At 48.2% G+C, this 26,835-nt stretch overlaps 1 protein-coding gene across 2 annotated transcripts in view; it reads left to right on the top strand.

The window, feature by feature from the left end:
- The window catches only part of ABAT (4-aminobutyrate aminotransferase), a 137,802-nt gene extending 111,200 nt beyond the window's left edge, over positions 1-26,602 (top strand). For both annotated transcript variants that reach the window (XM_029055734.2, XM_029055742.2), the window contains exons 8-16: positions 597-689; positions 1,328-1,390; positions 2,284-2,347; positions 4,400-4,548; positions 6,262-6,399; positions 7,617-7,784; positions 9,617-9,763; positions 20,821-20,932; positions 23,883-26,602. In XM_029055734.2, the coding sequence (XP_028911567.1) occupies positions 597-689; positions 1,328-1,390; positions 2,284-2,347; positions 4,400-4,548; positions 6,262-6,399; positions 7,617-7,784; positions 9,617-9,763; positions 20,821-20,932; positions 23,883-24,004 (1,056 nt within the window). In that variant the 3' untranslated portion in view covers positions 24,005-26,602. The remainder of the gene's footprint in view (positions 1-596; positions 690-1,327; positions 1,391-2,283; positions 2,348-4,399; positions 4,549-6,261; positions 6,400-7,616; positions 7,785-9,616; positions 9,764-20,820; positions 20,933-23,882) is intronic.
- The last annotated feature ends 233 nt before the right edge of the window (positions 26,603-26,835 follow it).

The following is a 26,835-nucleotide window of genomic DNA, read 5'->3' as shown; positions in this document are numbered from 1 at the left end:
AGTGAATGAATGAATGAATGAATGGTGGTGGGGATGGCCACGGAACCAGAAACCTTACAAAACTGTCAATAAAAGCCCACCTGTTAAGGTGCCAACTGATGAAGAGGTGAGTGAAGAGGCTGAAATATAAGAATAGTTCATGAACCTACTGGACATGGCAGAGAGGGGTGGTTGTCTAATAAAGCGCACGGGTTTGGCATGCACTCACGGATTTACTTGCCCTGTGGGAAGGACCTAAGTAATGAGAAGCAGCGTGGGATAGTGCACGGACCTGGGAGTCAGAAGGTCATGGGTACTAATCCCGGCTTCTCCACTTGTCTGCTATATGACCTTGGGCAAGTCACTTCACTTCTCTGTGCCTCAATTTCTTCATCTATAAAATGGGGATTGAAATTGTGAGCCCCCCGTGGAACAGGGACTGTGTCCAACTCAATTTTCTTGGATCCACCCCAACGCTTAGTACAGTGCCTGGAACAAAGTAAGCACTTAGCAAATACCACAGTTATTACTATTAGTGGTGAAGACACAAAGTGTTTGAGGGAGGGTTTTCCCCCATGATCATCAGTCACATCTCTGTTTATCTGGGTCTTTCCCAGGTGGCACCCAAAGGGCTATCCCAGATCGTCACCATGGCCTGTGGATCCTGCTCCAATGAAAATGCCTTCAAAACCATATTCATGTGGTACAGAGTAAGTTACACACACACGGACACACACCTCTGCCTAAGAGGAACAGGGACCATGTCTTATTCCCACCTTTGTATTTTTCAGCAGTTAACAGAGTGCTCTGCACATAATAAGTGCTTAATAAATGCTCTTGCTGTGGCCTAGGAGCTCATCCAGACCTCACTCCAAGTCCCTAGTTTGTCAAACCTGCTGATGTCCCAAACCTGTCCCAAACAGGCTGCTTCCAACATGGCCTAGTGGTAAGAGCACAGGTCTGAGAGTCGGAAGACCGGGGTTCTAATCCCGGCTCTTGTGTTTACCGCCTGGGTGACCTTGGACAAGTCGCTCTATTTCTCTGTGCCTGAGTTTCCTCATCTGCAGATTGGGAATTCAGGACCTGTCCCACCTCCCCCTTAAGCTATAAACCCCATGCCGGGCAGGGACTGTGTCTAACCAACCTGATGTGCTGGACACATAAAACCACTTAACGAGTGTTAGAATGCTTATTGTTATAGCCCAGAAGAAACTCTTGCATCTCCTTCTAAAACCACCAGCTGCATAGTGGGGTGATGTTACAGCTCACTAGCCTCAACTTCCTGAGACCCCTGGGTTTGCAATGGGGGCTCAAATCCTGTTTAATTTTTATTTTATTTTTTTTGCAGAACAAGGAGAGGGGTCACGGTAGTGCCACGAAGGAGGAGCTAGAGTCCTGCATGATTAATCAGGTAACTAGGGCTGGGCTCTTCCCACTCTCAGGCAATATCTGAATTGAATCAGGAATTTAGGATTTGCCAGATGACCTCTAATGGTTTCTGCCTGAAAGGTCACATGCTACCGAATTCAGCAGAGGTGTTTTCCTGTAGTGAAATGAATGCTCTTAGAACAGTATGTCTTGATTCTCGAGATTTCATCTCCTCCTTTCTCCCCCCCACCCTTCTCTCCTTTCTCCTCTTCAGTCTTTATCTTACGTACTCGGTTATTTCCAGTTAGCTCTAATTTATATTAGTGTGTCAGTCTCCCGGTCTACACGGTAAGCTCCTTGAGGGCAGGAGTGGTGTTTCCTAATTCTGTTATCCTTTCCCAGGCACTTAGTCCAGTGCTCTGCACACAGTAGGTGAATCTGTGAATCCAGTGCTCTGCTCAATAAATCTCACTGATTGAGAGGTTAAAACAACCCTTCAAGGCTTTGGCATCTTTCTGGAGAGTCCATTGCCCAACCCTAATGCCCATCGTTTGGTTCCGTCGAATGCCACTGGGAAAACTGCTTTGGAGCGAAAGCATTCTTCCATCTAGAAGCAACATGGCCCAGTGGAAAGAGCATGGGCTTAGAAGTCAGAGGACCTGGGTTCTAATACCTGCCCCGCCACTTGTCTGCTGTGTGACCTTGGACAAGTCAGCTCACTTTTCCTTGCCTGTTACCTCCTGAGTAAAATGGCAATGAAGACTCTGAGCCCCATGTGGGACATGGACTGTGTCCAACCTGATTACCTCGTATCTACCCCAGCACCTAGTACAGTATCTGGCCCATAGTAGACACTTAACAAATACCACCGTTACTATTGTTATTATTATCAAGTTGAGTTTGATTCATTGTCTTATAGCTCTTTCCTGGTTATAGCCCCCAGGTTGCCCAGACTACAGTATTCTTTCCTTCATGGGCGCGTTCCACGGGAGGACTCTGGGTAAGGAAAGCTCCTCTATTTGGTTCTAAGTTGGTTCTTCAAATTTTGCAGAGAAAGCCAGCAGTTCATTGGGGAGGAGACCTCCGTTTGTGATATTCTGGCACACCCTGCTCTGGTCTTCCCCATTTCTCTTTGTATAGGTTCACCCCTAAATCACAGTAGGGAGTCTGGGGGACACCTCCTGCCCCAACTCTTTAATTAATTTATTTATATTAATGTCTGTCTCCCCTCTCTAGACTTAAGCTAGTTATCAGTTATATTGTTCTCTTGTACTCTCCCAAGGGCTTAGCACAATGCTCTGCACACAGTAATTGCTCAATAAATACGATTGATTGATCATGTTTGGTCATGTGCTTGGTGATGAAATTAAGGATTATATGCCCCTACAATTTAGGGACACCCAAACTCTTTTATGATTGATATCTGAGGTGGAAAAAACTGCCCCAGAAGACGCCTGTTCCCTCTTAAACCTTCTCCCCTTGTTAACTCCCTTATCACTGCTTATGACCCCACTCTGCCTTATACCTCTCATATTCAGTTGTCCTCTAAATCTTGTGAATTCTTCCTTTAGCATATATCACAATTTCACCCCTTCTTTCCTGTCCCTATCCTCACCGCCTAAGCTCTGGCATAGCCCGAATGGATTACTACAACAGCGTGTAATTATTGAGATGATTGAAAAGCAGCATAGCCCATTCATTCGGTTGTATTTGTTGAGCACTTACTGTGTACAAAGCACATTACTAAGTGCTTGGGAAAGTACAGTACAACAACCAGGCCCAGCGGGTAGAGCCCGGGCCCGGGACTCAGAAGGACCTGGGTTCTAATCCCGGCTCCGCCACTCGTCTGCTGTGTGACCTTGGGTGAGTCACTTAACTTCTCTGGGCCTCAGTTACCTCATCTGTACAATGGGGATTAAGACTGTGAGCCCCAAGTGAGACATGGGCTGTGTCCCAACTGATTACCTTGTATCTACACCAGTATTTAAAACAGTGTGGGGCACGTAGCTTAAAAAAGCTTAACAAATGCCGCAAAAAGAAAAATTTAAATTAAAAAAAAAAAAGAAACAGCCTTCTTACTTTTTTCCCTGCCTCCGACCTCTTCTCTCTAGCATTTTCTTCAAATTCCATTCAGGACAAAACATCTACCACCTCAGAAATCTCCTGTGACTTCCTATTTCTGCCGACATTAGACCATTAAACCTATTTTTTCTCACATCAGAACTAACCTTTGACTTCAAGGCTCCCCATCTGCCGTTTCCCTCCCAAGATCACCATCTATCTGTGCTCCTCCTTTCTGACTCTCCGGTTTTCAGCCCATTCCACTCATCTTGTAATTTGGCATGGAACTCTATCCCACCTTCAAAGTCTCCTGAAAAGGCACCTCTTTCTCCAAAAGCGTTCCCTAACTAATCATGTACTTTCCTGGTATCATCCTTTCTTTGTAGTTAAGGACATATCTCTTTATTTAATTGCATATTCTTGCTTTTGTCATTCATTTCTATGCTCGTACTCTTTAGTGTTTATTTGAAAATCACATCCACTTGTCTTCCCCATTAGACGGCAAACTCCTCAAGGGCAGAGACCAAGCTTTTTGCTTCTGTTCTATGTTCTGGAGAAGCAGCATGGCATAGTGGAAAGAGCGCAGGCCTGGAGTTAGGTCATAGGTTCTAATCCCAGCTCTGCCACTTGTCTGCTGTGTGACCTTGGACAACTCACTTCACTTTCTCTGGGCCTCAGTTATCTCATCTCTAAAATGGACATTGAGACTCTGAGCCTGAACAGGGACTCTGTGTCCAGCCTGATTTGCTTATATCCACCCCAGTGCTCAGTACAGTGTCTGGCACGTAGTAAGCGCTTAACAAATGCCACAATTATTATTATTATTGTTCTCAAATGCCTCGCTCAGGACTTCACCTGCAGCAAGTGCTTCATAAATACTGTTGATGACAACGATTTATTTGTTATTCTCGTCTGGTAAACATACGTTTCAAATGCCACTCTTCCCACTTCTCCAAGCCTTGGGGTCTGATTCTTGTTTTTCGGTGTCTAGGTTGCTTAGCTACCACTCACTCAAAAGCCATTCACAAGCTAGACATCCCTTCCTTGGACTGGCCAATTGCTCCTTTTCCCCGGCTGAAGTACCCCCTGGAAGATTTTGTGAAAGAGAATCAACAGGAAGAAGCTCGCTGTTTGGAAGAGGTAACAACAGTGTTTCTGAAATTCTCCTCTCCCCCGCCCCTCTCCCCATCGAGCCTCTGCCCTAGCGCAGTCCTAGCAAAGTCCTGTTTGTTGAGGAAAACTGACGAAGAGGTGAAAAGATTATTTGGGGAATTAAGTAACTTTCAGGGGAGGATTTCCAAGAAATCGGAACAGGATCGCAACAGAGCAGGCTGTTAGGGAAAGAGCTGTTCCCAAGCTTCCGATTTCATAAAGGAATCCACTTCCCAGGCTGCAGTGGGTCAACAAGAAAAGTTGATTGTTTAAAAATAAGCATGTGGATTGGTTTTTAATTTAATAGACTTTGTGCCCTGTTCCGGTTTGGTGGAGAGCGCAGAAGAGGAAGAGGAGGAGAAAAGGCCACAGGGAAGTCACCCGGGGATCGTGCCACATAGCAGAGGTTAAGAAAGCTGAAGGAAGTGAATACTGACCTGACTGGAACTTCCTTCCATCCCAGTCTAGTTCATTTTTAACACCGCAGGGAGCTCAGCAGAAAGGCAAGCTAGAGGGCTGGGAATCTCTTTGCCACGCTTCCTCTGAAGATGATGTGCGTTGTGGTGGCCTTCCGTTAACAGCCGAGAGAAGGGGAGGGGAAGAGGGAAGGACGGGGTTGTGCTCTGACTCATCTCCAAACTGGAACCTGAGCGTGGGGAGGAGAAGCTGGGCAAGGTGTCCTGACTCAGAACAGATTTTTTTTTAAGTGCTTGCTAAACTCCAGGCACTGTACTAAGCGCCAGATGATTGGTCCTATCCCATATTGGGCTCACGGTCTTAATCCCCATTTTACAGATGAGGAGACTGAGGCACAGAGAAGTGAAGTGACCCCCTAGATCACACACAGCAGGCAAGTGGCAGAGCTGGAATTAGAACCCAGGTCCTCCGAGTCCCAGGCTGTGCTCTATCCACCAGGCCACGCTGCTTCCCTTTCAGTAACAACAGCTATTAGTAAAACCAGATTATAGTGACGGTATTGACCCTCTTGTAGGAATGGGCTTCAAGGGTATGCATCTGGTCTCCAAAAAGCCTCATTTTATGTTTTCCCAAAACCAGAGTTCCTCTCAAACGGGGCCAGCCATAGTCTGGCCATTCATTCGGTTTTATGTTGGACAGTTCGGTTTTCGGCTGGTCTCTCTCCTGTCTGGTACCAGTATGGAAGATCAGTCACTTTTACGTTTTATCATTTAATCTTTAGCACAGAGTCTTTAGCCTTTCTTTTTTTATTTTCAATGGTATTTCCAAAATGCTTATTATGTGCCAGGTACTATACTAAGCACAAGATAATGGAGTTGGACACAGTTCCTGTCCCACACTGGGCTCACGGTCTTAATCTCCATTTTACAGATGAGGAGACTGAGGCCCAGAGAAATGAAGGGACTAGCCCAAGGTCACACAGCAGACCAAGTGGCGGAGCCAGGATTTGAACCCAGGTTCCTCTCAATCCCAATCTCTATCCACTAGGCCATACTGCTTCTCTTCCGCCTTCTGCCGCAGCTCAAAACCGGGAGGGGAATACAAAAGGCTCAGGGGAAGGGTGCCTGCTGGAAAAGTGATCTAGGGATCGTGCGAAATCCGCATATTTTCCCCCCAAGACCCTAGAGACGTCATCCGCCATTCATGAGGGCCAGCGATGGCCACCTTGGGCCCCTGCAGGAAGCAGACAGTAGCCCCTCTCCCCCCTCTCTGACTTACTTACAGGTGGAAGATCTGATCGTGAAGTACCGGAAGAAGAAGAGGACCGTGGCTGGCATAATCGTCGAGCCGATTCAGTCGGAAGGCGGGGACAACCATGCTTCTGATGACTTCTTTAAGAAGCTGAGAGATATTGCCAGGAAGGTCGGTGAAGTCTAGCTGGGGAGACGGACATTAAAATAAATAAATGACAGATAAGGGAAGCAGCAGAGGGCAAGGACATGGATTGGGGTTGGGGGAGCAGCACAGCGCTTAGGGAGCAAGTGCAGAGGGGGTGAAGAAAGGAGGGAGAACAGGATGGGCACGTGAGAGGTTAGTCAGGGAAGGCTTTTTGGAGGAGGTATGATTTGGGCAGAGCTTAAAAATACGGAAGGCTTCCCAAATTTGTGTGCAGAAAAATGCCCAAGAGATCAAAGTGTCCATGAAGAAGTGTCCTCCCCTATTGATAACTTTGGTGACCACATCCTGCTTATTCTAGGCAGACAGATGCAGGATAATCAATCAATCAGTGGTATTTATTGAGTGCTCACTGTGTGTAGGGCTCTGTACTGAGCTCCTGAGAGAGTACAGTATAACAGAGGTGGTAGACACGTTCTCCATCTGTAACAAGCTTACAGTCTAGAGGTGGAGACAGACATTAATATGGATAAATTACGGCTATGTACCTAAGTGCTGTGGGACTGAGGGAGGGGTGAATAAAAGGTGCAAATCCAAGTGCTAGGAAGGTGCAGAAGGAGGTGGGAGAAGAGAAAACGAAGGCCTAGTCTGGGAAGGCCTCTTGGAGGGGTTGTGCCTTCAATAAGGCTCTGAAGGTGGGGAGAGTATTTGTCCGGCGGAGATGAGGAGGGAGGGCATTCCAGGCCAGAGGCAGGATGTGGACGAGAAGTCGGCGGCGAGATAGAGGAGATGGAGGTACAGTGAGTAGGTTGGCTTTAGATGAGTGAAGTGTGCAGACTGGATTGTCATAGGAAATCAGGGAAGAAAGGTAGGAGGGGGCAAAGCTAACAGTTACAAGACTTGGACAAGCCCTGTGGATTTTTTTTCTCCAGTTTTCTTCATTCCAGGGTTGAATATTCACTCAGTCAATGGTATATGTTGAGCCCTTATTGTGTGCAAAGCACTGTACTAAGTGTTTGGGAGAGGACAGTAGAACAATAAGCGGCACATTCCCGGCCCACAGGAAGCTTAGAGTCTAAAGAATACGCAGCTCAGGGATGACCTCGACTTTTTCATTTGGAGACTTGGGCCCTGGCGGGGCTGGCTTTCGCTGCTGGGAAATGTTTCTTTGCAGCATGAATGATTTTCCTCAACTGTTGAGACACCTCCGTCTGGCTGAGCACGTTGGGTTTCTCTCCGAGCAGCATGGCTGTGCCTTTTTGGTCGACGAGGTGCAGACCGGAGGCGGCTGTACTGGGAAGTTCTGGGCCCACGAGTATTGGGGCTTGGACGACCCGGCCGACGTGGTCTCCTTCAGCAAGAAGATGATGACCGGAGGCTTCTTCCACAAGGAGGAGTTCCGGCCCAATGCCGTGAGTAATGATGCTGATGATGGGATTTAAGCGCTTACTATGTGCCAAGCACCTTTCTAAGCACTGGGGGAGATACAAGGTCATCAGATTGGACGCAGTCCCTGTCCCACGTGGGGCTCACGGGCTTAATCCCCATTTTACAGGTGACGTAACTGAGGCTCAGAGAAGTGAAGTGACTTGCCCAAGGAGTACTGGAGGGAGGCCCGTTTTCTATACCCCCAGCCCGCCTGGAGAGAAAAAGGGAAGAGGGTGACGAAAGATGACCCATTTCCAAACAGGGTCGTTAAATACAAGAGGGCTACTTTTGAGTGGATGACACTGGGAATTCTAGCGATAACAGTCCCTGTGAAGAGCAGTGTGTCTGGGAATGATTTTTGTGTGTGTGTGTGTGTATATGTCTGTGGCCCAGGAGCTGAGCTGATCCACTGCAGTTTCAGAAATAGGGTCGGGTTAGGGTCTCCAACCGGATTAATTGGGTTGGATTAGCATCTTTAACTGGATTGATCCGGTCACGGATGATGGATCCTTGATGAGCTTTTAATCGGAAAGTGAGAGGTCGGTCCCTAGCATGAGGAGGGCTGTCCAGGAGGCCAGCCAACACCCTGTACCTCCAGGCAACCCGGGTAACAATAATAATAATGTACTTGTTCAACACTTACTATGTGCAAGGCACTGTATTAAGCACTGGGGGCAACAAGGCTGGGCTGGGCGGGCCTTTGTTTCAGCCCAGGGGTGGTCTTAAATGCCAAATCAACTCAATTTTCAGTCCAGCAAGATCCCTGGTTGGTTCCTCTGTCTCTGGAGTGATATCTAACCCCACATATCGAAGGCACTCCAAAGACATTGGGCAGTAGAGGAGTATCTCTCCAGGGGAAACAGCAGATCCTGAGTCTGTTCCTTGGGGTGAGCTCCTATCACCAGGTCCGGGTAGGAGCCCTAATTCTAGCAGTCTAAGCCAGACCACACTGTACTGAGCGCTGGGGTAGATACAGGATAATCGGGTCCCACATGGGGATCACAACTCAAGCAAGAGGAAGAAGAGGTATTGGATCCCCATTTTGCGGATGAGGGATCTGAAGTGCAGAGAAGTGAAGTGACTTGCCCAAAGTCACGCAGCAGGTACGTGGCAGAGCTGGGATTAAAATTTATGTCCTCTGACTCCCCAGGCCCATGCCCTTTCCACTAGGCCACACTGCTTCTCATAAAAACGCTGGTCGTGCAATGGCTTGTTAATAATAATAATAATAAAAATACAGACAATACTTGCTAGGTGCTTTCTTGTTCTAAGCACTGGGGTAGATAGAAGATAATCAGTTTGGACACAGCCCCTTTCCCACATGGGGCTCCAGTCTAGGTAGGATGGAGTAGGATTTAATCTCCATTTTATAGATGAGAAAACTGAGTCACAGAAAACTGAAGTGACTGGCCCAAGGTCACACAGCAGGCAAGTGGCAGAGCCAGGATTAGAACAGACTCCCACAGGCCCAAGCTTTTTCCACTAGGTCATGCAGGGATTGTCTCTAGCTGTTGCTGAATTGTCCATTCCAAGCACTTAGTACAGTGCTCTGCTCATAGTAAGCGCTCAATAAATACTATTGAATGAATGAATGAATGCTGCTTCCCAGCTCAAGTTCTCTCAGCCCTCAGAGTAGAGTCCCCGAGCTACCCCCCCCCCCCCGGGGCGGATATCCTTCATCCGTTTGGGTTTTAGGTTCTCTGGTGGGGGTCAAGAAATGCTTCAGGGTTTCGTTCAGGTCAGGGTGGGCTTGTTATTTGAATTCAATGTTCCCAAGCAGTTCCTTATCCTTTCTTTCTTTTTTTTTTTTTTTAAGCCCTTTCGGATTTTTAATACTTGGCTTGGAGACCCTTCCAAGAATCTGCTGCTCGCCGAAGTCATCAACGTCATTAAGAGGGAGGACCTCCTGAATAACGCGGTCCACGCAGGGAAAGCTTTACTGACCGGGCTCCTGGATTTGCAGGTAATGCTTTAGAAGACGCAAGGCCTGAGGCGGTGGCCGCATCCCAGAATGGCCAGAAACAGCACGGCGTAGTGGACAGAGCGCAGGCCTGGGAGTCAGAAGGTCATGGGTTCTAATCCTGGCTCCACCACTTGTCTGCTGCTGCGTGACCTTGGATAAGTCACTTCACTTCTCTGGGCCTCAGTTACCTCATCTGGAAAATGTGGATTGAGACCGTGAGCCCCCTGTGAGACAGGAACTGTGTCCAACTCGATCTGCTTGAACCTACCCCAGTCTCTTGTATACTGTCTGGCACATAGTAAATATTTAACAAATACCATCATGATGATTATCCCCAGCTGAACCGAGGAAGGGAAACTTTGAGTTGGATCTTTCTCATCTGGTTATGGAGCAAGTCAGAACACAACCATTTGTGCCAGAAACGGAGAAGGGAAATAATGAATCTTGCCAATGTTTACCGATAGTCATTCATTCATTCAATTGTATTTACAGCGCACTTACTGTGGGCAGAGCACTGTACTAAGCACTTGGGAAAGTTCAGTACAACGATAAGCAGTGACATTCCCCGTCCGCAACAAGTTCACAGTCTAGAGGCGGGGAGACTGACGTCAATACAAATAAGTAAATTGCAGATATGTACATGAGTGCTGTGGGGCTGGGATTGGGGAAGAGCAAAGGGAGCAAGCCAGGGTGACACAAAAGGGAGTGGGAGATGAGGAAAGGCAGGGCTTAGCCTGGGAGAGGCCTCTTGGAGATGTGCCTTCAATAAGGCTTTGAAGTGGGGGATAATAATTGTCAGATTTGAGGAGAGAGTGCGTTCCAGGCCAGAGGCGGGAAGTGGGCTAGGGGTCGGCGGTGAGGTAGGTGAGATTGAGATAGGTGGGAAGGTTAGCAGAAGAGAAGCAAAGTGTGCAGGTTGGATTGTAGAAGGAGAGAAGTAAGGTGAGGTAGGAGAGGGCAAGGTGATGGAGTGCTTTAAAGCCGATGGTGAGGAGTTTCTGTTTAATACAGAGGTAGATGCGCGACCACTGGAGTTTTTTGAGGACATGTCCAGGACATTTTGGTAGAAGAATGATCTGGGCAGCAGAATGACGTATGGACTGGAGTGGGGAGAGACAGGAGGCTGGGAGGTCAACAGGAGGCTGATGCGGTAATCCAGGCAGGATAGGATGAGTGATTGTATCAATGTGGTAGCAATTTAGATGGAGAGGAGAGGGTGGATATTAGCGATGTTGTGAAGGTGGGACCGACAGGATTTAGTGATTGGTTGAATATGTGGGTTGAATGACAGAAAGGGGTCAAGGATAATACCAAGGTCATGGGCTTGTGAGACAGGAAGGATGGTGGTGCCATCTGTGGTGATGGAAAAGTCAGGGAGAGGACAGGGTTCGGGTGGGAAGATAAGGAGTCGGTAAAGGAGTTCTATTTGGGAAATGTTCAATTTGAGGTGACGGGAGGACATCCAAGTAGAGATGTCTTGAAGGCAGGAGGAGATGCGAGAATGGAGAGAGGGAGAGAGATCAGGGCTGGTGATGTAGATTTGGGTATCATCCACAAAGAGGTGGTAGTTGAAGCCATGGGAGTGAATGAGTTCTCCAAGGGAGTGGGAGGGAATAAATGGAGGAGGACCCAGAACAGTGAGGGGGTGGGAGGCAGAGGAGGAACCCGCGAAGGAGCTTGAGAATCAACAGCCAGAGAGATAAGAGGAGAACCAGAGAGGACCCAAGTACAACTGTCTCTCTTCAATCTATCAGTCAATCAGTGGTATTTATTGAGAGCATTACTGTGTGCAGAGCACTCTCCTAAGTGATAAAGTAGAGTACAACAGAATAAGCGGACTCTTTTCCTGCTCATTATGATCATAAGTCTAGAGGAGGAACCAGACTTTAATATGCGTAAATTGCTGGGGGGTTGAGGACGGGACAAATATCAAACGTTCAGAGGTTGTAGATCCAAATGCATAGACGATGCAGAAGGGAGAGCGAGCTGGGGAAAAGAGGACTTAATCGTGGAAGGCCTCTTGGAGATGTGACCTTTAATGATAAACTCACCAAACTCTACCTCGCTTCCACTCTCCCGCCTCAGACCCCCAACTCGCACTGTTCCTCTGCTCAGAACTCCCTGCTTTCCACCACCCCGGCCAAAATCTGCCAGACGACAGGCCCTCCACACCTTCTTAAAATCCCTCTTCCTCCCAATTAATTCGAAACTCCTCTAGCTACATGGAGCCAGCAACCTTAGCACTCAAGCATTCAATTCCTAGCCTCCGCATTTCTGTATGGATGCATATTTATTTGTTTAGTCGATTACCTATTTCTTTCTGACATTTAAACTGCCTCCTTTTATAGCCTCGTTCTTCCTTTTGCTCCCACAATTTATAATTTTTATCTGTCTCCTCCATTAGGTGGTAATTTCCTCGAGGGCAGGGAACTATGTCTTTTTTATGGTATTTGTTAAGCGTTTACTATGTGCCAGGCACTGTATTAAGCACTGCGGTAGATTCAAGTTAATCAGGTTGGACTCATTTCCTGTCCCACATAGGGCTCACAGTCTTAATCCCCATTTTACAGATGAGGTAACTGAGACCCATTGAAGTTAAGCGACTTGCCATAGCAGACAAGCGGTGGAGTCGGGATTAGAACTCAGGTCTAGTTTCAGGTGCACTTTTCCAAATGCTTAGTGCAGAGCGTCACACTCAGTAGGCGGGAGATTCCCTGTGATTCCCTGACGCGCTGAATCCCAAGTCTCTCAAGCCCTTCAGGAAAATCCTGATTCTTGGGAAAATTTGGTCATTTGCGCATCGTTTCACGGCCATTTCAGGAAAGAGTTCTGAACCCTAAGACTCTTTTCACCAGACAGATCTCTGCCAAGCCTCGGGTTTGAATGTTTTGAAGGGAGAGAGAAAGTTGGCTGTTGAGCACATTTGTTCCCTTCACAATATGCTGCACATGCCTGCCTTCTCCCTCTCCGTGTCCCAGCGGGAACACAACCGGCAGAGTTGAGAACATGCGAGTGAGGCTTGACGGACTACTATCAGACAGACTACTAGAGAAGCAGCGTGGCTTAGTGGAAAGAGCACAGGCTTGGGAGTCAGAGATTGTGGGTTCGAATCCCGGCTCTGCCACTTGTCAGTGGTGTGACTTTGGGCAAGTCCCTTAACTTCTCTGTGCCTCAGTTACCTTATCTGGAAAATGGGGACTAAGACTGTGAGCCCCACAAGGGACAACCCGATTACCTTGTATCTACCCCAGCGCTTAGAACATTGCTTGGCACATAGTAAGCACTTAACAAGTAACACTATTATTATTATTATTATTATTAGAGAAGCAGCGTGGTTTAGTGGAAGGAGCACGGGCTTTGGGAGTCAGAAGTTGTGGATTCCAATCCCAACTCCGCCACTTATCAGCTGTGTGACTTTGGGCAAGTCACTTAACTTCTCTGTGTCTCAGTTACCTCGTCCATACAATGGGGATTAAGACCGTGAGCCCCATGTGGGACAACCTGATTCTGTTGTATCTACCCCCATGCTTAGAACAGTGCTTGGCACATAGTAAGCTTAACAAATACCACCATCGTTATTATCGTCATTATTATTACTGGAATCAAAGACCATGTTTCATTCGTCCTTTTTCATGGGAGACTCTAGACTCCCCCTTTAAGATTATAAGCTTATCGTGATCAGGGAACCTATCTGCCATCTCTGTTATATTGTTTTCTCTCAAGTGCTTCTCACAGTGCTATGCACATGGTGAGCTTTCAATAAACACGATTGATTGATTGATTGAGACTTCCTCATCGTCCTTACTTTCACCAGTGTGAACTAGTGATGAGTTGCTCTTCAGTAATGAATGCTGGGTTTTGTTTTTAAACCGATTAACTCAAGTGTTCAAAGGCTGGGAAGTGTCATTTGGATTGCCCAAGTTCAGTCTTGGAACTCTTCAAGTCTGATTTCTTAAGTCATGGCCAGAAAAGGCCAAGCATCTTCTAAGATCAATCGCTGGTATTTATCGAGCAGTTACTTCGATGTCTTCCCGTCACGTCCAACTTAACATGTCCAAAACAGAGCTCCTCATCATCTCGCCCAAACCGTGTCTTCTCCCTGACTTTCCCATCACTGTAGACGTCACCCCCAGCCTTCCCATCTCACAAGGCTGTAACCTTGGTGTTATCCTTGACTCCTCTCTCTCATTCAACACCTCATAGTCAATCTGTCACTAAATCCTCTCGGTCCCACCTTCACAACATCGCTGAAATCCCCCCCTTCCTCACCATCTGCAGTGCAACCACATTAATACAATTACTCATCCTAGCCCACCTAGATTACTGCCTCAACCTCCTTGCTGACCTCCCAACCTCCTGTCTCTCCCCACTCCAGTCCATACTTAACTCCGCTAGCCGGATCATCTTTCTACAGAGACGTTCAGGACGTGTCACCAACCTCCTCAAAAATCTCCAGTGGTTGCCCATCCACCTCCGTAACAAACAAAAACTCCTCACCACTGCCTTTAAAGCACTCCGTCACCCTGCCCCCTCCTACCTCACCTCACTTCTCTCCTTCTATAGCCCAGCCCGCACACTTCACTCCTCTGGTGCCTTCTCACTGTGCCTCCATCTCACCACTGACCTCTGGCCCACGTCCTACCTCTGGACTGGAAAGCCCTCCCTCTTCAAATCCAACAATTACTTTCCCCTGCTTCAAAGCCTTATTGAAGGTGCATCTCCTCCAAGAGGCCTTCCCTGGCTAAGCCCCACTTTTCCTCATCTCCCACTCCCTTCTTCGTCGCCCTGACTTGCTCCCTTTGCTCATTCATTCATTCAAGTGTATTTATTGAGCATTTACTGTGTTCAGAGCACTGTACTAGGCACTTGGAAAGTACAATTCAACAATAAAAGGAAACAATTCCCGCCCACACCAGGCTTACAGTCTAGGAAAGGAGAGAGTAGACAATAAAACAAGTAAACAGCCATCAGTATAAATAAAATTACAGGTATATACACATTTGCTCTTCCCCTCACCCTAGCCCACAGCACTTACGTATATATCTGTAATTTTATTTATCTGTATCGATGTCTCTCTTCTCCCCAAGATTGTGAGCTCGTGGTGGACAGGGAATGTCACTGTTTATTGTTATATTGTATTTTCCCAAGGGCTTAGCACGGTGCTCTGCACACAGTAATCGCTTAATAAATACGATTAAAGGAATGATTGAATGAACTTACTGTGTGCAGAGCACTTGGAAGCGTAGAGTTGGTAGTCACGTTCGCTGGCCACAGCGAACTTACAGTCTAGAGGGAGAGAGAGACGTGACTATAAATTAATAATTTACAGATATGTACATAATTGCTGTGGGAATGAAGGAGGGGTGAATACGCAATAGCCAAAGAGTAAGGGATGAGTGAACTGTTGCTATTATTCCTGAGCTGTCCAACAGAGGCAGAAAGAAAAAAAAAAATCAGGTTTTATTACCTTTGCTTTGTTTTGGATCTGCATCAAAACAAACAACAAGGAGAGTATCCGGACATAATTTCTAACAGGTTCAACTATGTCTCCCACCACATTCCTCTTTAATCTTCCAGCCAAGCAAATAGGAGAGATGACAGCAGCAGTTTATTTTCTCTGGAGATTTATAACCCAGCTCAGAGTTGTTTACGCCAAGTTTCAGATTGCAAGGCATGTAGCTAACCGTAGGCAAGACCGATCAACTCATTGTTTGGCTAGAGTAGCTCTCAACCAGCATCTGAGGGCTAAAATATTGATTCCCAGGCACTGGGCAGCTGGTATTGCTGCTATTCTTTTGAACATTCCTGCCTTCTCTCCGTCTAGAGCCTGATAGATTTGTTGAGCGGTCAGCTAGGCCAAACCTCAGCCCTGAGAGTGAAGCCTTTTTTGAAATGTTTGCTTCTCAGTTCCCCGCTTCAGTCCTTGACTTTCCAGGTTAATGACTCTTGTTCTCTCCCCTGCAGACTGCATTGCAGATTGCCTCAGGAGGAGCGATATTAACTCTCGGTAATTAGAGTCTTGTTTCCCCCTCCAAGAGAGGTTCTGGTATCAGATGCTTATGAGACTGGCAATGAAACCAAACAACTTTACTGCCCTGGAGCTAAAGCCTCCTCATGTTTTCCCATCACAATATAGGCCCGACGTATCCAAACTAGAAATTCGCCTCACTCCCTCGCCACGGCCGTACAGATTATGTTGTATGCCTTGGGTTTATCCTGACTGAAAGGCTGGTAGGAATGGGAAGGGGCAGAAAATGTTGACTCTGTTTCTTTGGCCTCGACCTCATCCGAAGCCCGGACGTAACTCGATTCATTTCCGATTCCCTGCCTTTAGGATCTGCTCATCTGGATGCCCCTTGAGGACCGAATTTTTCTGCTGCTGAAATCAATCAGTCGTATTTATTGAGCGCTTACTGTGTGCAGAGCAGTTATACTAAGTACCTGGGGGAGTACAATATAACAGTCGGTAGACAAGTTCCCTGCCCACAACGAGCTTCCAGTCTAGAGGGGGAGACAGATATTAATATAGATAAATAAATTATGGATAAGTACATAAGTGCTGTGGGGTTGAGGGAGGGGTGAATAAAGCAGCGTGGCTCAGTGGAAAGAGCCCGAGCTTGGGAGTCAGAGGTCAAGGGTTCGAATGCCGGCTTTGACACTTGTCAGCTGTGTGACTGTGGGCAAGTCACTTAACTTCTCTGTGCCTCAGTTACCTCATCTGTAAAATGGGGATTAACTGCGAGCCTCACGTGGGACAACCCGATTACCCTGTATCTACCCCAGCGCTTAGAACAGTGCTCTGCACATAGTAAGCGCTTAACAAATACCAACATTATTATCATTATTATTATTAAAGGGTACAATTCCAAATGCAAAGGTAATGCGGAAGGGAGTGCGAGAAGAGGAAATTCATATTAATATCTGTCTCCCCCTCTAAACTGTAAGCTCGCGTTTAGTGGGGAATGGGTCTATTGTTGTTTTGTACTCGCCCGAGCACTTTGTATAATGCTCTGTACACGGTAAGTGCTCAGTAAATATGACTGAACGAATGAATTGAATGAATTAGAGGAGCAAAGTGTGTGAGCTGGGTTGTAGTAGGGGAGCAGCGAGGTAAGGAAGAAGAGGGCAATTTGATGGAGTGCTTTCAAGTCAGTGGTAAGGAGGTTCTGTTTGATGTGGAGGTGGATGGGCAACCCCTGGAGGTTCTTGAGGAATGGGAAACGTGGACTGAACGTGTCTGTAGAAAAGTGATCCGGGCAGCAGAGTGAACTATGGACTGGAGTGAGGAGAGACAGGAGGCTGGGAGGTCAGCAAGAAGGCTGATGCAGATATCAAGATGGGGTAAGACGAGTGCTTGGATTAACATAGTAGCAGTTAATCATGGTACAGTTCTCTAGACTGGAAGCTCTACAGTCCCCCTTCCCTCTCCTCCCCATCCTCTGCTCCTCCCCCTTCCCCCGTCCCCTCCCCTCAGCACTGTGCTCATTTGTATATATCATTTCTTACCCTATTTATTTGGTTAATGAGGTGTACATCCCCTTGATGCTATTCATCTTGATGCTGTCGTCTTGTTTTTGTTTTGTTCTGTTTCGCTTTGCCGTCTGTCTCCCCAGTTCAGACTGTGAGCCCGTCACTGGGCAGGGATTGTCTCTATCTGTTGCCGAATTGTCCATTCCAAGCACTTAGTGCAGTGCTCTGCGCATAGTAAGCGCTCAATAAATACTATTGAGTAAATGAATGGATGAAGCTCACTGAGGGCAGGGAATGTGCCTGCTTATTGTTGCATTGTATTCTCCCACGTGCTTAGGACAGTGCTCGGCGCACAGTAAGTGCTCAGTAAATACCACTGAATGAATAGTAGTTTGGATGGAAGTCCTGAAAGCTCTGAGCACTGAACTGAACCGAAGTCTCATTAGGTATTCATGGAACTAGAATGCCATCTTTGGTGGCAGCGATAAATACCATCGATCGATTTACGCCACTTCCATTTTGTACTACTAATAATAATGTCGGTATTTGTTAAGCGCTTACTGTGTGCAGAGCACTGTTCTAAGCGCTGGGGTAGATAAAGGGTCATCAGGTTGTCCCACGTGAGGCTCACAGTTAATCCCCATTTTACAGATGAGGTAACTGAGGCACCGAGAAGTGAAGTGACTTGCCCACCGTCACACAGCTGCCAAGTGGCAGAGCCGGGATTCGAACCCATGACCTCTGACTCCAAAGCCCGGGCTCTTTCCACTAAGCCACGCTGCTTCTCTGTAATAGCAGATAATAGTAACTGTGAAGGTATTTACGGCATGTCCACTGAGTACAGTGCACTGGGAGAAGCAGCATGGCCTAGTGGGTAGAGCACAGGCTTGGGAGTCAGAAGGACCTGGTTTCTAATCCTGCCTCTGGTACCTGTCTGCTGTGTGACCTTGGACCTCATTTACCTCATCTGTGAGATGGGGATCAAGACTGTGAGCCCCATGGGGGATATGGAATTTGTCCAGACTGATTAGTTTGTATCTACCCTAGTGCTTAAAAGAGTGGTTGACACACAGTGAGTGCTTAACAAGTCCTATCATTATTATTATTATTATCCTAAGTTCTTGGGAAAGTATCACAGAAGCACAAGCAATGTTCCCTGTCTTCAGAGAGCTTATACTCTCACTTGCTTTTTTCTGGGCTCCTTGACCAGACAAGAACTTCAGGAAGTCGGGAGTGGAACAGCAGCAACTGAAACACTGCTCCCGTTCCCATTCCCACTCCCGTTCCTCCCACTGTCACCACTGCTTCCAGCTCCCCAGCGTTTGGGCTTCTGCAAGGAATACAGGAAGAAACAGCCTCGCTGACCCAGAAGGAATATGGCCTAGGAGATAGAGCACGGGCTTGGGGGTTAGAAGGACCTGGGTTCTCTTTGTCCCTTTTCTGCTGTGTAACCTTGGGCAACTCCCTTCACTTCTCTGGGCCTCAGTTACCTCATCTGTAAAATGAGGATTAAGACTGTGGGACGGGGACGGTGTCCAACGTGATTATACCCCAGCACTTAGAACAGTGCCTGGCATATAATAAGCACTTAACAAATACCATAAAAAACAAAACTCTAGGAAGTCAGTGACAGTGGCAGCCGGAACGACTTTTATTATTACTATTACTGGTAATAATAATAATAATGGTGGCATTTGTTAAGCGCTTACTGTGTGCCAGGCACTGTACCAAGCACTGGGGGCTGCGCCGCTTGTCTATGTGACCTTGAGCAAGTCACTTCACTTCTCTGGACCTCGGTTTCCTCGGTTAAAATGGGGGTGAAGACTGTGAGGACGTGTCCGACCCGATTCGCTTGCATCCTCCCCAGCGCTTAATACAATGCCTGGCCCACAGTAAGTGTTGAACAAATACCAGAATTATTATACAAGGTAATTGCGGAATTGGGTTGGACACGGTCCCTGTCCCACGTAGGGCTCGCTGTCTTAATCTGCATTAATCTTAATGTCAATTCTGTGGTGTTTCCATTGATGTTTTTACAGAGGAGGGCAGTGAGGCACAGAGAAGGAAAGTGACTTGCCCTAGGTCACACAGCAGAAAAGCGGCAGAGCCGGGATGAGAACCTAGGACCTTCTGACTCTCAGGCCCGTGTTCTATCCACTAGGCCTCGGGCTTCTCACCGACTGCAGTGGCTGCCATTCCCCTCCCTCACCTCTTGTTCCAGAGAGTCTGCCGCTGTGGGAGCTGAGGGATGGGGGGGGGGGGTGGAGGGCAGAAGATTATGAAGGGAAGGATTATTCAAGATGAATGGTGGATACAGAGAATACGGTTTCTGACCCAAGTCGAAAAGCCCTGAACCAAGTCATGGAGGTCAGTTCATTGATTCAATAGTATTTATTGAGCCCTTACTATATGCAGAGCGCTGTACTAAGCGCTTGGAATGTACAAATGGGTAACAGGTAGAGACAGTCCCTGCCCTTTGAGGGGCTTACTGTCTAATCAATTCCATCCAAGCAGCCCTCACGGTGCGGGGAGCCCACAGAGACCTCCCACCCGCATGAAGACTACCCGGAGACATTTCGGGGGCCACTGCCCAGTTGACAAAAACTCACACATGGTGCGTGGGGGACGAATGCAGCTTGGAAGACCCTGGCTGGAAGCCTGGTACTAGGCTCGTGCCCTTGGTTTTGCTGACCCTTTTTTATGCTATTTCTTAAGCGCTTCCTATATGCCAAGCACTGTACTGAGCACTGGAGTGGATACGAGCTCATCAGGTTGGACACAGTCCCTGGGCCTCACAGACTTAATCCCCATTTTACAGGTGAGGAAATGGAGGCACAGAGAAAGTACGAGACTTGTCCAAGGTCACATAGCAAAGAAGTGGCAGAGCTGGGATTAGAACCCAGGTCCTCCTGGCCTGGGCTCTATCCACTAGGCCACACTCTTTCTAACCAATCCCTTTATGGCGGTCCAAGTGGTTTTCAGTCAGAGAGCACGTTCTGTTCTCCCGGATCCCAGTCGTGTTCCCAACCTGGGAACTCATCCAGGATTTAAGGGCCCCTTATCTCCACCCAAAAATTGTCAATTCTGTGGTGTTTCCAGGGACGATGTATGGATCCTAAAACTGGACAGTGAAGAAACGGGATAGAAAGAACAGTGACTCCTTTGAAATGTGGTGTTGGAGAAGGCTTTTGCAAATATCACGGACTGCCCGAAAGACAAACAGATGGATTTTAGAGCAAATTAAACGAAAGTGGTCTTTGGAAGGCCAACGTAGATTAGCATATTTTGGACAGGTGATCGGGAGGACTGATTCTCTGCAGAAGACACTAATGCTAGGAAAAGTCCGGGGAAAACGTGGAAGAGGCAGACCGGCAGCTAGATGGATGGATAGAGACCATGACAACGATAACAGAAGAACCATTAGAAAGGTTGCAGATTATGGCAGAGGACAGGACGTTCTGGAGGAAGTATATCCATGGAGTCGCTATGAATCGGAAACGACCGGACGGCACTTGATAACGATAATAACCTCCACCCGGGGGGTTGTGGAGAACTGTGACACCCCAAAGCCTTTCCGTCTCTTCCAGGCCCGGTACCCACATCTCATCAGCAGAGTGAGGGGGAGAGGAACTTTCTGCTCGTTTGACACCCCGGACGAATCGACCAGGAACAAGCTCATTTTAATAGCTCGAAACAAAGGTTTGGTTTATGTTGGTTGTCGTTTCAGCTTTCGTCCGTGGTGGTGTCTGAGTGTGGATTGTCGTTGACCCAGCGTGGAGGTGGCAGCAGGGCTTCCCCGAGCAGTCGAGGGGTGGGGTGAGAGGAGGGATCCTCGTGACTCCTCTGGGTCTTGGGTGAGAGCTAGGACCCTCCGGGGTAAAGAGATCCCCGATGCCAGGGGTCACAGGCCCCTTCTAAAACTGACCCTGGGTGGGGTATCTGGGAGCCTGGTGTTCCCCGAGAATGCCGCATGCAGGAGAGGAAGACAATTCCTCCAGGCTGGTTCACTCAGTCAGTTGTATCTATTAAGCACTTACTGTGTGCAGAGCACTGTACTAAACACTTGGGAGAGTACAGTGGAACAATAAACAGACACATCCCATGTCCACAACAAGCGTACAGTCGAGAGGGGGAGACAGACATTAATATAAATAAACTACGGATCTGTACATAAGCGCCATGGGGCTGGGAGGGGGGGATAATGAATAAAGGGAGCAAGTCAGGGTGACGCAGAAGAGAGTGGGAGAAGAGGAAAGGAGCGCTTAGGGAAGGCCTCTTGGCGGCGATGGGCCTTCAATAAGGCTTTGAAGTGGGGAAGGGTCATTGTCGGATTTGAGGATGGAGGACGTTCCAGGCCAGAGGTAGGACGTGGGTGAGAGATCGGGGTCAGATAGACGAGATCCCCCAGGACCCAGCTGAGCTCAGTTCGGACACCCCCCGGCCAACTTTGGGAACAAGAGAGAAATCCGTAGGTCTGGCCTCTCACGGATAGTGCCCCCCAAACCTTCTGGGTGTAAGTGGTTCCTCTCATAGCACCCACAAACAACTCCGTCCCCCTTCACCTTCCTCTCTCGAGCCCGTTTCTCGCCCCACGCCCCACAGCAGAGGTTCCCACTGAGGACGGGAAACCTCATTTGGCCTTCGGGGGTGAGATCCAGGTTTCTCCTGAATAAACCAACCACCGATCAAATGGGTCAAGAGAGTCTTGTTTACTGACCTGTGATGTCAAGGGAAAGTGACAAGCCCGTGGAAGGAATGCCAACTCCGAAGCAGCGTAGCCTGGTGGATAGAGCACAGGCCTAGGAGTCAGAAGGACCTGGATTCTAATCCCGGCTTGTGTGACCTCAGGTAAGTGGCTTCTCTTCTCTGTGCCTCAGTTACCTCTCATCTGTAAAATGGAGATTAAGACCGTGAGCCCCGTGTGGGACAGGGGCCATGTCCAACCTGATTAACTTGTATCTACCCCGGTGCTTAGCAAAGTGTCTGTCACATAGTAAGTCCTTAAAAAAGACCATAAGAAAGAGATGGACTCTGCATGCCCATAGGATCTTCAGGAGGGCAATAAAAATGGATTTGTCTGTGGACCTCAGAGGTCATTTTGTCACGTGAAATTTGAGGTCTGAGCCCTGCTGCTTGTTCTCTTGGAGTAAGCCGGGAGCCCCAAAAAAGGCACTCGTGAAAGAGCTTGGAAAATAAATCAATTAGCTGCTCTTCGCAGAACTTGCCGTCTGCACTTTAGCAGTGAGCTCTTCCCTGAAGAACACGGCTGGAGAAGTCAAATCCATTCCTGGGGGAATCGGCAAGAGATTAACATCCCACAAATAAATTCAGAGCAAAAACGACTGCCGTGCTCGCTTCAGAAACTCGGTGGTGCAAGAGCAAGTGCACAGGGAGTTCCCGGACCCCAGATTCCGCCCCCTTCCCGCCTCGCCGCACGAGGAAAGACAGTCATGTTAGCCCCAAGAGATGTTACAGAATAGGAAGCTTATGGAAGGAATAAATTAGGCGAGGGTAGGGAGAGTCCACAGGCAGACTGGAATCCAGTTGGATGACCGCCCTGTCTCGTATAATTACCTCACTCCTCATTTTAGAGGGGGAAATAACATACCACGTTTGTTGCGGTTGAAAGAGGAGAAACGTCAGAACATAGTAACACCAGAGACAGATCTGTTCCAAGGAAGGGTGGGGATTTCATCTTCCTCTTTCGGTGTCCACAGACCAGGATGCTGGGCATTGGCTTTGGCTGTTTTGCTGAAACCCAGATTGCTCAATGAGACTTGCCCTTCATGTTAACCACATAAGTACGGCAGCTTGTGCTGCTATCTTGACCGCTGCTCCGAGCAGGAAGAGGAGAAAGGGATGGGAGGAATTTATTGAGGTCCTATGGCAGGCAGCATTCATTCATTCATCCGGCCGTATTATTGAGCGCTTACTGTGAGCAGAGCACTGTACTAAGCGGCTTGGAAAGTTCAACCCAGCACTTGGGAGAGGGCAGAAAGATGAGCCCCAGTGCCTGTTTACCTTAATTTCTCATGCAATAGCCCCTCTCCCTGATTGGGGGTTGCAAAAAACAGGCAAAAAGTGGGGCAATTAGGCAAGTAAAGAGAATAAATCACTTCAGCATCCATATCCCGAGGTGGGGCCTGAACGTCCCCTTATCCCTGCTGTGGCTACATTCACTGGGGTCTCAGGATTCAGTGAAGATTCAGTTCCCTCCTGAGTGCAGCAGGGAAGTTACTCGCCATAATAAAACCAACAACGGTGGCATTCGTTAAGCACTTACGACATGCCAGAAGTGTACTGAGCACCGGGGAAGATACGAGATCGTCAGGTCAGACACGGTTCCCGTCCCACGTGGGGCTCGTGGGCTAAGAGGCAGAGCAGGTATAATAGTAATAATAATCGGGCTTTTTGTTAAGCGCTTACTGTGTGCCATGCACTATACGAAACGCTGAAGTGGATACAAGCAAATCGGGTAGGACACAGTCCTCCCCGGGGCTCACAGTCTCAATCCCCATTTTACAGACGAGATAACTGAGGCCCGGAGAGGTGAAGTGACTATCCTGAGCTCACACGGCGGGCAAGCGGCAGAACTGGGTCCAGGACCCAGTCGCTCCGTCTCACCCTCACACGCCTTCTCTGCTTGCAGGTGTGGTGCTCGGGGGCTGTGGCGATAAATCGATCCGTTTCCGCCCGATGCTGATCTTCAGGGATCACCACGCTCACCTGTTCCTCAACATTTTCAGTGACATCCTAGCAGACTTCAAGTAATCGGGCATATATTCCCAGCGCCCCGACCAGGCCCGGGGGGCCAGAATGACCGGTCTGATTAGTTTGCCTAATTCATGTTTTCACTTCCAATACAAAAGGTGAATCCATAAGCTCGGTGGTAGCTTGGGTGGGTTTGTTTCTGTTTGTCGCTGTGGGGAGGGGACACTGAAGTTGGCCTTTTTGTTTTTGTGCCCCACTAGCCAAAGATACCTGCTGGTTAAAATGGGAAGCTTCTGTAGAACTTGGGACCCGGAGGTTGGCAGCTGCCCCATTTCGCTGACCCCGACCCCCCCCAAAAAAATTATCTTTGGAATTCATTAGAGGATCGGGTCCTTCCAAGAAGGGAGAGAGGGGAGGGCAGACCCGGAAGTCAGGAACTCCTGGGTTCTAGACCAGTTTGGCTACCAGATTTCTCTGGAGCCCAGGACGGTTCCTTAACTTCCTCCCCCAGTTTTCCCAAATGCAAAAGAGGTGTCATTCTTATCCATCCCCAGGAAGGAAAATTGTCAGATCAAGGTAGAGCCCTCAGAGGGCAAGAGGGTCAGGATGGAAAAGTGAAGGGCTTGGGAGAGGGGGCATTGGAGAGAGGGAGGGTTGTCCTTTTGCCCTGCTCTGCCTTGCCCTGCTGGTTGTTGGCACGGAGGGAAAAGGCACCATTGTTTGAGTTTTCCCATTTGGATTTAAGGAATGTGGAGGGGAGGGGGCCACGTTCCAAGACCCTTGAGCCCTCCTCCGGGATCTCCGGCAGTTGCTCCGGGGTTAAGGGTAACAAGGGCCATGAGAGACGAGAGGCAGGAACCTGAAGCCTCTGGGCAAAGGTCCCAGACCACCTCGGATCCCCAACCCCATCAGCGATTCCAAATCACTGCCGGGTGGTCCCGGGTTAAAGCCCCGATCCCATCTCTGGCCCCGCGGTCGGGGGGTGGGTGGATTCCGAGACCGCGGATCCGCTTAATCCTCTTGCCGCGGATAACCTGTTCGGGAGGGAGCGAGGGGGGATCTTCTTCCACCGTCCATCAACGCATCCCATCTACCTTTCTCGACTGCTCCATTTCTGCGGAGCTCTGCAGGGCCAGTCTGTCGCTTGCCGAGATTTCTTCTGGAGAGAAGCATCCGTGTCTGAGAGATTTATTTGATGAGTGCACCTGTGCTGTAAATGGGGCACAGCCACCTGTGTGTCTCTGGGTGCCTGTTTTGTGGGGCTCCATTGTATATGCCATTCAGAAGATCTACTAGAAAGATATTTTCTTAAGACCGATTTGATGACTCCACGCCGCCGTTTGTTTCATTCGTTTAGTCAGTCGTATTTATTGAGCGCTTACTGCGTGCAGAGCACTGTACTAAGCGCTTATACTCTTCTTGCCTAATTGGGTTGGGCCGGGAGCGACTCCCCAAGCCAATGAGCGCCGTTGAGTTTTAGAAATATTTTGAACCGACAGCTTCGCTTATAGACGATTATTTTCCTAAACAGTTCGATCCAGAGGACGCGATAGCTAATGGTTAGAGAAAGAAATGGCTAGTCGGTGTTCTGGCTAATCTCCCTGGCTCTCAGTGACTGATTCACGTGAGGTCTAGCGCCAAGCTGCTTCAACAACGTTCCCATTCAGAAAAATGGGCAAGAATCAAACCCCTGGCTTCCATTAACATTTCACCCAGAGACTCCCCAAGTATTTTTGTTGAGGGCCCAGGAGCCAGCAAATTTTCCCATATTTGAGAACATTTTAGAGTCTCCCAAGCTTTCCCAGCTAGTTCTCTAGGGCTCGGCACCTTGGGTCCGATGATCTCTGCGTGCCATCTCCGAGGATTCTATTGCCCCCCCCCCCCCCCTTTAGAGCTGTCTTAGTTAGGGGATGCGGCCAAGGGTCCGGCACGTGATCTTAATCCGTTTTCCTTCGTTAGAGGGCCAAGGAACATCTGTTTTATTCTGGAATAAAACAACGCAGATGGATTGACAAAGAATTAAAGGATAGTGTGTACCTTAAAATGGACCTCGGTGGGGAAAAAAATAGTGGGAAGTCGGAAGAAAAAGCCTTTATCTGTCCAAAGACGCAGGCTTGCGAAAGACTGACGTCGTCTCGGACGGAGCAGGCGTGCCGACGTTCAGAGCGGATCAGGTGAGGGAGCGCGCTTCATTTGCCCACAGGCTGGAAATTAGTTCCCAGAACATATCAGTGCAGTAGATTTTAGTAAACGTCACTAGCAAGTCTTGTACTTTTACAGAATCCAAGGTCCAGTGATTATCACATCCTCACTTTTATTATAAATGGGTGTTTTTTATAATTTTTACTGACACTCAGTAACCATGTAAAATTGTGCACTGCTATATATATATATATACATTTGTATCTATATATACGTGCGGTATATATAGATACGTATTTATCGGATCACGGTAGCAAAATGACCTAGGGAACACTACATACCTAAGCATAATAAAGTGATATTGTTTACAGCATTCTGTGGCCAGTGCCAAATAAATGTCGATGAAACTAATTGCACTTCATGATGTAACTGGTGTCCATACACACGATTCCATGAGTTAAATCCATCTCCTGTGTCAATCAGTATTCTTAAATAAAATGTTTATAATTGAATGACTCCAGAGTCTCTTTCTCTGTTGGAATTCCTTTTGATGGTAACTGCACTAAGCGCTAGGGTAGATACAGGGCAACCAGCCTGATCACTGTCCGTGTCCCACACAGGGCCCCCGTTTTTAATTTCCGTTTGACGGATGAGGTAACCGAGGCCCAGAGAAGTGAAATGACTTCCCTGAGGTCACCCAGCAGACAAGTTTCAGAGGTCGGGATTAAAACCCAGCTCCTCTGGTTCTC

This window comes from Ornithorhynchus anatinus, chromosome 2, assembly GCF_004115215.2.
Source record: "Ornithorhynchus anatinus isolate Pmale09 chromosome 2, mOrnAna1.pri.v4, whole genome shotgun sequence".
NCBI lineage: Eukaryota > Metazoa > Chordata > Mammalia > Monotremata > Ornithorhynchidae > Ornithorhynchus > Ornithorhynchus anatinus.
The sequence above is the reverse complement of the archived record's forward strand: the minus strand, read 5'-3'. Positions and strand labels throughout refer to the sequence as shown.